The sequence below is a fragment of the Balaenoptera borealis genome (genome assembly GCF_965194805.1).
Source record: "Balaenoptera borealis genome assembly, chromosome: X".
NCBI lineage: Eukaryota > Metazoa > Chordata > Mammalia > Artiodactyla > Balaenopteridae > Balaenoptera > Balaenoptera borealis.
The window spans coordinates 59,992,895-60,006,235 of NC_138881.1; the positions used below are offsets into that span (position 1 = coordinate 59,992,895).

The 13,341-nt window shown below is 45.4% G+C and overlaps 1 protein-coding gene across 4 annotated transcripts in view; it reads left to right on the plus strand.

The window, feature by feature from the left end:
• Positions 1-13,341, plus strand: part of NHSL2 (NHS like 2) — a 283,564-nt gene that overhangs the window by 124,240 nt on the left and 145,983 nt on the right. For all 4 annotated transcript variants that reach the window (XM_082377038.1, XM_082377039.1, XM_082377040.1 and 1 more), the window contains exon 2: positions 10,596-10,664. In XM_082377038.1, the coding sequence (XP_082233164.1) occupies positions 10,596-10,664 (69 nt within the window). The remainder of the gene's footprint in view (positions 1-10,595; positions 10,665-13,341) is intronic.

Consider the following 13,341-nt stretch of genomic DNA (forward strand, 5'->3'; position numbering starts at 1 on the left):
CTTTACTTCTTTTGTGAAGCTTTCCTTGACCTCCCCAGGCAGGGTTGGTCCCTCCCACCTCTGAGTGCTCCAGCACATCCTATTTCCTCCCATCATAGCCCTGCTTTCTCTAGGGGTGCTATCTGCTACTGCTCAGCCACGCCCCCTAACCTGTAATTTTCTCAGTGGCAAGGACTGCACGTTTCCGTTATCTCCACACCCCCAGCACTAGCCCCTAGAGGGCGCTCAATAAATATTAGTGGAATTGATGGAAAAAACAAATGAATTGTTTGTCGGTTTTGCTTAGAGCTTCCTAGGTAGTGGTGTGCTAGAGCTGGCTTGGGCTTGTGGCTCATGAGAGCCAATTGTTCAATATTTAGGAAATCTGTGAGCCGATTATTAAACACAGGCATCGTTAAAAATTAAATTATAGGAGAAAACAGAAAACAAGCCAAGATGAGGGATATTCTACCAAATAAATGACCGAATAAATGCAATATGGGATCCTGGATTGGATCCTAGAACAGAGAGAAGACTTTTGTGGAAAAATCGGTGAAATCCAAATAAGCTTTATACTTTAGTTATTAATGTTAATTTCTCAGTTTTGACACGTTTTATAATGATGTAAGATGTCAACATAAGGGGAAAGATTCTTGTTTTGTTCATTGTACTCTAGCCTTGAGAAAGTGATGGAGAAAATGTTAATAATGTACATTAAACTTAAAAGCGTTTCATATTTATAGCCCTGATATCCTCATCTCATCCTCAGAAATGATGTCCATCTTCATGAATAACACCCCAAAAATTGAAGAAATATGCTTCCAGTATATGGAAACTACTATCTGATTCAGCAAAGGAGTTGTTTGAATCATTGATGAATCTGTCAAGTTCCAACACTTCTTCACCATTTCACTTTCTTCTTACTCATTAGCATAAATGAAAGTATCAACCACCATTCATGTAGGAACTACACCCACTCTTCTTTTTCAGCTGTAGGATGGCTATGGATGTAAGAGTTCAGCAAAATTAATGAACTCATTATATGAAAATCAACTGGCTATATGGAATTTGCAATAGAGTATTATTTCATTGTTATTCATAAATTGTGTGTTTTACTTCTTACATAATAAGTAAATATATATATATATGTATATACATGCACGTATTTTTTAAAAAGCCAGTGGTTAAACATTTACCAGAACACCATTCATCCTAGGTATCAACTACTATTTCATCAAATGCATTGATGGAAAGAAAAGAACATTGCCGGGCACCTTCTCTCTGCCAAGCTGTGCTAGCTTTTTTATGTTCATCATCTCAGTTGCTCTTCACCTCAACTCTGTGAAGTGTAAGTATTATGGACATCATTTCTGAGGATGAGATGAGGATATTAGGGCTCAGAGAGGTTAAATGACTGGACCAAGGTCAAGTAATTGCTGTATAGTGGAGTCAGGATTAAACCCTACATCTGAGTTCAAAGCTAGTTGTATTAGTTTCCTATTGCTCCTGTAACAAATTACCACAAATTTAGTGGCTTAAAACAACAGAAATATATCGTCTTACAGTTCTGGAGGTTAGACGTCTGAAATGGGTCTCACTGGACTAAAATCAAGGTGTTGGCAGGGCTGCATTCCCTCTGGCACTTCTAGGGGAGGATCTGTTTACTCGCCTTTTCCAGCTTCTAGACACTGCCTGCATTCCTTGGTTTTTGTCCCCTTCCTCCATCTTCAAAAGCAGTAACAGCCGGTTGAGTCTTTCTCATATCCCATCTCTCTGACCTTGCTTCTGTTGTCACATCTCCTTCTCTAACTCTGCCTCACCTGCCCCCCTCTTTCACTTTATAAGGACTTTTGTGATTACATTATGCCCACCTACTACATTCAAGAGAGTCTCCCCATCTTGAGGTCAGCTGATAAGCAACCTTAATTCCATCTGCAAACCTTATTTCCAAACTTTGCTATTTAACCTAACATATTCACAGGTTCTGGTGATTTAGGACACGAACATCTTTAGGGGGGGCCATAATTTTGCCTGCCATACTTGTGCTTTTTCTATGACCCTTAACCACCTTGCCTCTTGTTTTAGTGGTTACATAATCCGATAGAAGGCCAATATTATTCTCCCTGACACCTGCATGCCACACGTCTCCATGCCCTCCACTTTGGGGTAAAGTGCCTTCTTTCTTTCAGTTACTATCCCAGCTGCCAGAGAGCCCTGTGGGAGAATGGTTTCTAATCCCTGGGGCTTTTAATCCTGGACATATATTTTACCTTGGCTCTTACTAAAGTGTTTTTAAAATAGTTTCCAGGATTTTTGTGGATTGCTGGCTTTTTCAAAGCTCCTGTTCATTTTTTCCTTTCTCCAGTGTTTGTATGGGGCCAGAGCCCCCTTTCCTACATGGTAGGTCTCACTGTACTGTGGTTTATCCATTCCCACCTTCTGGACCTGTTTCTAGTCACCAGCCAGGATCCTGCATTATATATTTGTGCTTCTCACAGGTTTTTACATTGCTGTATTCTAGAAAAGGCCTTGGACTTACTAAAATGGCCTTTCCCCATGCCTGCTGATGAGGCATCTGTCTGTCTGTGTTTAATATTACTCTCTGACTGGCTCTTCAGAATCAGACCCTCTAAGTAGTAGTTCCCCATCTTCCCTTGTTTCCTCCACTCTGAGATTCCTGATTCTGGTCACAAGAAACCTCATCCACTGAGACCAACCAAAGGCCAGAGGTTGCCGTTCCCCCAGGAAGCCTTCATAACAGCCAGATGCACCCCTTCACTACCTCTGAGCTCTGACTACAGCCTTCTTGGTTCCCCCATCTATCCTTGCCAAAAGCCTTGTGCCCTTTCCTTCTGCCTATCAGATTCATACCCACACTTTGGGGCCTGGTCTGAATCTGACCACCTTGAGGAAAGTTTTCCAGATTATACCAGCCCAAGGGACTCACGTCCTCCTCTGAGCACCTCCAGAACTTATTGTCAGTAACACTTATTTTGACAGTGTATCATCTACCATAATGGACAGGTCATAAACCGGTGGCTGGTGGGCCGAATAATGCCCACAGATATGTTTGGTTTAGTCTGCATGTGGTTTGTTTCTTTTCTAAATTATTTGTTAACAAGTCACAATTAGTAATCTTTCCATTCAATCTGGATTTCTGGCTTCTTTGAAAAACAGAGAAGTCTAGTAATACTGGCTCTGCATTCTCACAGGTTAGTAGTTAGCTGGATTGGGGTGGTGGCTTCCCTGTTAGATGGAGCTCTTGCTCTCCAGTTCGCCACAGTTCCCACCACTCCCTATTATTATTATTATTATTATTATTATTATTATTATTATTATTATTATATTACTCCAGCCTCCTTCACTCATTTATAGTACTTGCCTGGCTCCTCAAGGCATTCAGAAATTCTGAAATATTCCACACTTACCTAAATGTCCAGCTGTATTAGAGTCTCTTGGAGGAAAGAAACTTTATTTTGAATTTATTTTGTTTCTCCCATGCATCTCTGTACCTAGTAGATGCTCAATAAGTATTGAGAGAATAAAGAATTTCCTGAATCATCCTCCAGATGACTCTAGAATGTGTAAAACTTTATGTTTACTACAAGGTAAAGCTTTATACATGTACTGTCTGTTGAGAAAGTATCATGTACCTGACATGCTAGATGCCTCAGAACAACAGAGGAGGAAACCGAGGCTCAGAGAGCCTATGTAATAGGGCTGGGGCTGGAGATCTGGTAGTTTCTGGGGTAAGGGCCAATGCCTGTGCTTGATGAGGAATCTTTCCTAAATGTCAATGCTGGAAGCAGAGAGGAGCTGCCCCTGAGACTCTCTGGTAATGTTTGTCCACAAACTTTGAGAGTTACTTTGTTTGGATAGAGATTAAGCAGTTATTAACTGTCCTTTCTGTGCTGGGCATTTATGAAGTAACTCTGCACTTATTCTTGGGCTATCAGGAATTCTGAGCTTCCTGGGCAGCTCACTGAAAAGCTGAGGGACATACAGCTAGATTGAACCTAATTGTTCGTGGCATTTGGAGCCCCTTTGGTGAGTCACGTTCAGCTGAGAGAAGCATCTGCTTATTTCCTTGCCCATATGTGCACAGAGATTGTGCTGTTCCTTCATGACATCACTGGTGGTACTGATGTGTGGTGTGGGATGGGAAAACATGCAGAAATGATGCATGTTTCATTGCGCAGCAGCAAGCAGAAAGGAATGTGAGAATACCGTAGACTCCCGCTGGGGCAGAAATCTGGTGTCATGTGTTGCTAAACAGCTGCAGGAAAATTTGTCTGGACCCTTGGAGGCAGAGAGGTGGGTTCACCAGACTTTGGTTCTGAGTAACTTTGAGGGCAAAGAGGTTGTACAGGAAACACATAGGGTGCATCTAGAAGCTTGACCCTGGAGGCTTCATCTGCCTTCTTTGCCACCCTGCCCCCTCCAGCCACCGCCAGTTCCAGCTGTGGCTAGGAGAGGAGGGAAGTGGGAAGGCTTCAGTGCCAGGTTCCTCTAGGTTTGATGTGCTCACAGGCCCTGCTTAGGGCCACCGAAATGCTCAGACAGAAGGAGCTCCCGGGCCAGTGCTAAAGGAGGCAAGATAGGGCAGGGGTCGGGTGGGAGAGGCAGGGAAAAGGATTCATATGGGGGCTTTTATCCTTCAGACTCTATAGGAGTTTATAGGACTAAAAGAAACATGGAATCCGTAACCTTGGACTCACCTAGAACCGGGTTCAAGCCCCTCCTCTATTCCTACAAGGGTGGCCTTAGGCAAGTCATTAATCTCTCCAAACCCAAGTTTACTTCTTTCTGTATAGTGTGAGGAGTCATGAGGCGATGTTTGTATGGGGCCTGGTCCATATTTTAAGAGGTGGGAGCTGTGAGCTTTCTAATGATGCAACTGAGCAATAAGCTATCATATTGGTTATTATTTATTGTGGGCTTACTATGGGCCAGACACTGTGCTAAACCATTTCAGTCCATTCTCTCTTTAATCTTTCAAAGATAAAGAAATTGAGTTACAGAGAGGAAGAATGACTCATCGAAGGTCATCCAGCCAGTAAATGACAGAACCAGCACACACTCGATACACTGCAGTTCCAGAGCCCACACTTCCAACCAGACCACCTGCCACGCATTTGTTCCACTTCACACATGAGGAAACTTGAGGTCCAGGAGGCACTAGCATCAGAGACAGAGCTTAGGGCTTTAGATGTCTGGCTCTGCTAGTTAACATGCTGTGTGACCTTGGGCAAGTCACTCAACCTCTCTGAGCTTCAGTTTCCTGATTTGGAAAACATCTGAGTCCAAAGCCTCTGGCAGCCTGTACAGTGAGAAGCAGTATCCTATGGGAGAAGGTGGAGGGGAGGGAGCTCAGAATCTACCAGAGACAGAGAATGAGAAGAAATGGGTGTGACTGGCTTTACAAACTGGAGGCAAGTCTGGAGTAGAAACTTAGCAGAGTGAACGTGCCCGGTTCACACCACCCATTTAGCAGAGAGCCCACAGAGGCCGGGAGGCGGGGGGTGGGGGGTGGGGGGGCAGGAGTATGGCCAGCTTAGCCGGCACCCACACAGTGAGCTGCTGTTGCCACCTAGGGGACAGGCAGTGACCATGAACTCTGGCTGAGCAGTACAGCACATTCCCATCTCCTGCTGGTTTCCGGAGTGGAAAGGGGCGGCCAAGCCTTGCTCCAGGAGTGGGGAGGAGAGTGAGGAAAAGGAACGGAGTGCTGCCTCTGCTTTGGGAGTTATAAATAAATCCATCTGGAAGTGTTTGGGGGCTGTGGGAGCCTGAGGCCGGCCTCTGCAATTCAGGCCATGTGGCACACATTTCCATTTACACCAGACCCCCCCCACCCCAGTCCCAGGAGACTGTCTGATTGGGCCTGTCTGTTCCAGCCCGAGCTGGGCAGGAACCTCTCAGGCCTCCACTCTGTTTCCAGCCCCCACCCCAACCCTCCCCTCCTCCCAGGCCAACTCCAGCAAGATCATGTGTGAGAAGGTACTTCAAAAAGTTCATGTGCTATTCAAGTGCTGACTGAATGAATGAATGAATTTCAATTCATCATTTAACTGTCAGTACGTTCCGCTCGCTAGGAAGGGACCCCGTGGTAATTCTCGAAGGTGACGTGTTCTTGACTTTTAGCCTCCATCTCAGGATCATCTTTACCCTTCCCAGCTAAGGCTGGCTAAGGGACGAAGGCAGTGCCCAAGTCTTGTTTGTTTTTCTATCCCCAGCACCAGGGCAATGCTCAGTAGGTGTTGCTTATATGAAGGGATGAGTCAATTTATTAATTTAACAAACACTCATTGCACACCCTCATGTGCTGTGCACTCTGCTGAACACAGTAGAGAACAAAATAGACAGAATTCCTGCCCTCAACTGAGCTTGTGGTCATAGTGTTTCTCAGTGAGAGTACTATTGGCACTTGGGGTGAGACGATTCTTTGCAGTGTGGGATGGTCCTGTGCACTGCAGGATGTTCAACATCCTGACTTCTGGCCCACTTAGCACCCTGGAGTCATTGTGAAAGCGAGAAACGCCTCTACACATTTCCAAATACTTCCAGGGGCTGGGAGGACCCACCCCTGGCTGAGGGCCACTGCTGAGGGACTTGACAGGACATGAGGGAAGGAAGGCCATCCCCAAGGTATGAACGTGTTGAGTCCTCCAAATCCACATGGAATTGGTGGTTTAGAACTGGGAAATCAAATTTGTCCCAGAAAGGTGTAAAATAATCCTTCAGTGGCTGAGTCAGGCCCCAGAAGCCTGTAAGGTAGCCTAGGTCCACAGTTCCCTCGGGCTGGCTTAGGGCTGAGCTGCAGGCAACCTGATGGCAGTTTTGAACATGATGAGATGATGAGATGGTATTTTGAGAATGTTCAGAAAACAGCCACTATTTGATCCCAGGTGTACCTTAGAAGTCAACCTCAAGATATAGATTTGGGATAAATCCACTTTGAAGTGGGAGTTAGGGTTGAGACCCAGCATCCATTAAGATCATCAAGGGAGAAGGTATTGGGGAAAAGGTGAAGAATGAGTTCAGAACAGAGGCTGAAGCTAGAGAAGTAGGCCCTGGGGGCACCTCTGCCCCTTCGTTTCCATTCCCAAGGTCAGCACCCTAGTTCAGGGCCTCTGCTCATGCCACGACCATTGCAGCAGCCTCCTAACTGGCCTCCGTTTTTCTTCTGGTCTCTCTGCCTTCCAGAATTATCTTCTTAAAACCTGGCTTTCATCACGTCCCTTCCCAACATTCACCAGGTCCAGCCTCACACCCTAACCCCCTGCAGTCACGCTGCCCAGCAAGCTGGCTCCAGATTCTCCTTCAAGGATTGTTGGTGCTCATCTCCTAGACCTTACCATCTGGCCACACAGAGCGCCAAACACACACTGTCCTTCTTTCATCGATGCCACCTCCTCCCCTGGGATACCCTTTGACCCTCTCTCCATTTGGAAAAATAAATTCAGGCTTCAAGGCTGAGTTCAAGCCTCCGCTCTTTTGTAAAGCTTTCCCCCACCCCTCAGAGGCAAGCACACTTTCCCATCTCTGTACCTTCCTCTCCAGCTGTGGGGCTTCTGTCTCTCCCACTAGACGGAGAGTTCCCTGAGGGCAGCAGCCATGTTTTGCTTTGTCATCCCATTACCCAGCCTAGTGTGAAGGGACGGGAAAGTGGGCTTGGGGATGGGCTGGTAGGACAGGGCAAAGAGAAAGTACAATGGTTTCCCCCAAGCCTGACCATGCATCCACTTGAGCCACTTTTAACTGCTCTCTCCATAAGCACTGTCTTCGGATGAGGGTTAGTGAAAGAGCTAAGGGAGAGAAGGAAAAAGATGGAGAGCCAAGGTGTGGGCGGGCAGAAGGAGCTGAATGGAGAAGAGAGGAGAGGCTGAGAGGATGAAAGAGGAGAGGAGAGAGCCAGGGTCTGCATCAACAGCTTCCATACATAGGAATTCAAATAACCTGGAATGGAATAAGAAAAGATTTGGGAGGCTTCCCTGGTGGCTCAGTGGTTGAGAGTCTGCCTGCCAATGCAGGGGACACGGGTTCGAGCCCTGGTCTGGGAAGATCCCACATGCCGCGGAGCAACTAGGCCCGTGAGCCACAACTACTGAGCCTGCGCGTCTGGAGCCTGTGCTCTGCAACAAGAGACGCCGCGATAGTGAGAGGCCTGCGCACCGCGATGAAGAGTGGCCCCCACTTGCCACAACTAGAGAAAGCCCTCGCACAGAAACGAAGACCCAACACAGCAAAAAATAAATAAATAAATAAATAAAATTTTTTTAAAAAGACATCTTCTTAAAAAAAAAAAAGAAAGAAAAGATTTGGGACTCTGGAAATGAAAGCAGCTGCCTAGGCAGGTCAGCTGAATGTACAGTTAATTAATAGGCATTAGTGCCCTTCAGTGACCAGCTGTGCATGGAATCACGTCCTGCTGGGATCAAATGCCAGCTGCCCAGGATGCCCATTTAGTAAAGAGCAAAAAACAGCATTGGCATAAAAGAGCCAGAGAATTCCTCAGAGAGATCTTCCTAAGGGCACCAGGGGCCACTGGAACTCCATAGTTGCACCATACCACTGGCCTGGCTCTTGCCAAAGATAAGGGGACACGAGAAAAAAAACAACATGTAGTGAGCAGCTAGTATCCCAGAGGCCACACCAGACGCATTTTACGCACACAAGCTCTTTTGATCCTTAATGCAACTCTGTGAGGTAGGTATCGTCTCTATTTTACAGGTTAGAAGATTGAGGTCCTTGGAGGGTTAAGAATCTTACCCAAGGGCACATAGCTTCAAAGTCCTGGATCCAGGATTCCAGTGCAGTTCATCCCCTCTCTGATTGGCAGCAATTTTCTCCCCGGTCTTGCTGACTTTGGCTGTGGGGCTGATCTCTGGATTGATTTCTCTGAACATAAACAAAATACCATCAGTTTTTCCTGGCTCTGGAATGAGTCCTCAGAATCATGTGCTGTTTTCCAGTTTGCAGCTGGGTGCCTTTGCTGGGTGTTCACGAATATGAAGCAATAGGCCTTGTCCTGAGCATCAACAGTGTGCACTCAAAAAATGCCAGGGTGCTTTTCTTCCCAGAAGATACTTCAGGCTGGGAGTTTTTAGCCTGTGGAGCCAAGTTTTCTATTTTCTCTTCCTTCCCGATGATCTGCCAGTGATCTGGTTGATGGCTGCCAGGCAAAATTTAAAATCCTTATCAAAATCATGGTACCTTTGAGATGTTGCCCACATTGTGTTCTGACTATCTCTGGGACCCATCCCTGTCTGCTCAGTGGTTGCTGGATGCCATCCGTCTGCTGCCAGCCTGTGAGTGATGGTGAGCAGGGGACAGGAGGTAGGAACAGGGCAGGTGTGGACAGTGTTTCCCAGAATTCTGATGTGACATGGTTAGGCCAACTCACGGAGGAGCCAGTGGAGGCAGAGGCTGGACCCAATCGGGGGCAAAATGGCACGCAGCACAGCCCCCATAGAGTTGTGGCTTTAGGGTGGGGTAGGTTGGCTAGAAAGTCTGTGATGATAGTTTTTTTTGTTTGTTTTTTTGGCTGTGTTGGGTCTTCGCCTCCGTACGAGGGCTCTCCCTAGCCGCGGCGAGCGGGGGCCACTCTCCATCGCGGTGCGCGGGCCCCTCACTTCCGCGGCCCCTCCCGTTGCGGAGCACAGGCTCCAGACGCGCAAGCCCAGCAGTTGCGGCCCACGGGCCCAGCCGCTCCGCGGCATGTGGGACACCCCCAGACCAGGGCTCGAACCCGTGTCCCCTGCACCGGCAGGCAGACTCCCAACCACTGCGCCACCAGGGAAGCCCTGTGATGATAGTTTTATGGAATTGTTCTGGAGTCAGGTACACTCTGGGAACCTTTGGGGCTGGGCCTTTGGCCTAGAGTTGTGTGTCCTGCACAAGTGGTAATGGATTAGGATTATCGAGCTGCATGCAGGGCCTTCTGAAATCTTGTGGAATAACAGAATTTTCAGTGATATGCAGTGTTAAGAGGTGACAAGTCTCTGATCTTGGGTTTGGGCTTTTGCTCTGGTCATTTTAGTGAACAGGATTTTTCGGCATCACCTTCAAAATCTATTTCAAATCCGACCATGTCTCACCACCTCCATTGCTACCACCTAGTCCAAGCCATCATCCTCTCTTGCCTGTCACTAGTCTCCTAAAATGATGCTGTTAAAACATAGTCTATGTCAGTCTTTTGCTCAACATCCTCTAATTGTTCCCCATCTCATTCATATTAAAAGTCTTTAGGGTAGCCTGCGAGACCCTCAGAATCTGCCACCCCCCTTACCTCCCTGACATTATCTCCTACAAATCCTTCTGTCACCTCCTTCATCCCAGCCACACTCGTCTCCTGATCATTCTTTAAGCTTTCCAGGCACATTCGTGCTTTGTGCCTGCTTTTCCTTCTGCCTGGAATGCTTTACCCCAGTGTGTCAGTCAGAATCCTGGGAGAGAGTGGTTATGGGAACTGGGGAAAGGTTGTTGTATGGAGAAGGCCACCTGACAGGAATTGTGGTCTTTGGTGGAGGGATGCAGCCAACCCGTGATGAACCTGCACAGCGAGAGCTGATGAAAAAAATCTCACTTTCTCTTTCCTTCTGATCTCCTTGCAGGTGCCTCCCATTGGTCAAACCTAACCCGAAGTCAGAGGGCGAGGGAACCTGTCGATGCAGTCTATACAGGTCAGCCTACCACGGCACGAAGCTGGGTGGAAAAGGGTGGACAAGATCTGGAGGGGCAAATGGAAAATGTGCACAACCTCTGCATAGCTTTGTAGCTGGCTCCCTCACTTCCTCCAGCCCTCCACTGAAATGTTACCTTCTCAGTGAAGCCTTCTCTGGCCACCATTTCTAAAATTTTAGCCCCCAGCACCCAACACCTTACATCCTTTCATGCTATGTTTTCGTATAGCACTTAATACCACATAACATATAATTTATTTATCTTGCCTATCATCTGCTCCCCCACTAGAATGGGAGCTCCATGAGGGCAGGGACTTTGATTCACTGCTATTATCACTGCCTAGAATAGTATACAGTAGGTGCTCAATAAATATCTGGTCAATGAATGAAGCACTCTCAGAGGCCCCCCTACGGTGAGTCTGCTCTCAGCCAGGCACAGCTGGGGGTAGGTGTTCAATTGCTATTCATGCCTGCTGCTCTCAGTTTCCTCCAAAGAGGCTCAACTGCTGCTGCCGTATTTCAAGTCAGAGGGTGGGGAGGCCTTTGGTGCCCTCAGCATTGAAACTTGCATGACAGTTTGTCAACTCGAACCTTATGGAAACTGCTGTTGCATTGATTAGCATGGGCTGAGCTTTGTGTGTTTTTAAATCAGCAGCAGTGGGTAGATTCACAGTCATGGGGACATTGGCCCTTCCAGGTGGTACTTCCATACCTCAATAGTAGTGCTAATGGGCCTGTTTCCAAGTAAGGTGGGCCCAGGAGGCACTTCCTTGAGGCTCAAGGGCAGGGGGATGTGAGCTGGCCCCTCTGGCCACAGTGGTGGTGAAACAGGGATAGGCCAGATCAGGACAAGCAAAACAGGTTTGAATTCCTAGTATACTGTAGCTGTGTCCAGGATAATGTTTTTACTATACAAGTGGTATATGAAGATATTCTCATTGTGAAAAAAATCAAACAGTCCAGCTACAGTTAAAATCCTCTTCCCTCCCCTGGTCTGCTCCCCAGAGGTAACAACCACTGTTATCAGCAAAGAGTGCTCTCTTCCCAATCTCTTTCTATGTATACATAGTTTGGTCGTATGTGGGTATTTAAAAATAAATGGTATTACACTGTATATACTGATCTGTAACTTGCTTTTTTTCAGTTAACAATGTATCTTGGAAACCTTACCATGTCAGGACACATGGATCTAACTCATTCTTTTTCAATCAAACTTTTCATTTTGAGGTAATTGAAGATTCACATGCAGTTTAAGAAATAATAGATCCCATATACCCTTCACCCAGTTTTCCTCAATGGCAACCTCTTGCAAAACTATAGGACAATATCACCAGCAGGATAGTAACACTGATACAGTCAAGATACAGAAAATTTTCATCACCACAAGGATCCTTCAAGTTGCCCTTTCATAGCTACACCCAGTTTTCTCCCCACCCCCCACCTCCTCCTTAACCCCTGGCAACCGCTAATCTGTTCTCCATTTCTAAAATTAGGTCATTTTGATAATGTTATGTAAATAAAATCATCCAGTGTGTAACCTTTAGGGATTGTTCGGTTTTAAGTCAATATAATTATCTGGAGATTCATCCAGGTTGTTGTGTGTATCAACGGTCTGTTTCTTTTAATTGCTGAGTAGTTTTCCATGGCTTGGATGTACCACAAATAGTTTATCCATTCGCCTGTTGAAGGACATATGGATTATTTCCAGTTTTTGGCTCTTATAAATAAAGCTGCTATGAACAATCATGTAACAGGTTTTTATGTGAACAGAAGTTTTCATTTCTCTGGGATACATGTCCAAGAGTGCAATTGCTGGGTCATATGGTAGTTGCAAGTTTAGCTTTTAAAGTAACTTGCCAAACTGTTTTCCAGAATAGCCATACCATTTTACATTCCCATCAGCAATGTATGAGGGATTCAGTTTCTTGGCGTCTTCTCCAACATTTGGTGCCGTCATTTTTAAAAATTTTTAGCCATTCTGATAGGTACGTAGTGTATCTTATTGTGGTTTTAATTTGCATGTCCCTAATAGCAAGTGATAGAACATCTTTTCATGTGCTTATTTGCCATTCATATATCCTTTTCAATGAATTATCGGTTCATGTCATTGTTGATTGTCATGTATAAAATCTAGCCTGTATGCCTAGCTCTAGATTTCAAATATTTTCCTTTCTGTAAAAATTTTATAGTTTTACATTTTACATTTAAGTTCGTGATGCATTTTTTCAGCTTTATTGAAATATAATTGACATATAATATTGTGTAAGTTTAAGGTGTACAACATGATTTGGTGCACATATATATGTTTCAAAATGATTACCAAAATAAGGTTAGTTTGTGACGCATTTTAAGTTGATTTTTTGGGAATTTTGATAGGAATTGCACCAAACCTGTATATAAATTTGGGGAGAATTGACAACTTTACTATGTTGAGTCTTCTAATCCATGAACACAGTATATTTCTCAATTTATTTAGGTCTCTTTGAATTCTTTCATCAGCATTTTGTAGTTTTGAGCATACAAGTCCTATACGTGTCTTGTTATATTTACACTTAAACATTTTATTTTGAGAAACTGTAAATGGTATTGTATTTTTAAATTTTGGCATCCATTTGTTCATTGCTGGTATGTAGAAATATGATTTATTTCTGTATGCGTATCTTGTATCCTGCAACCT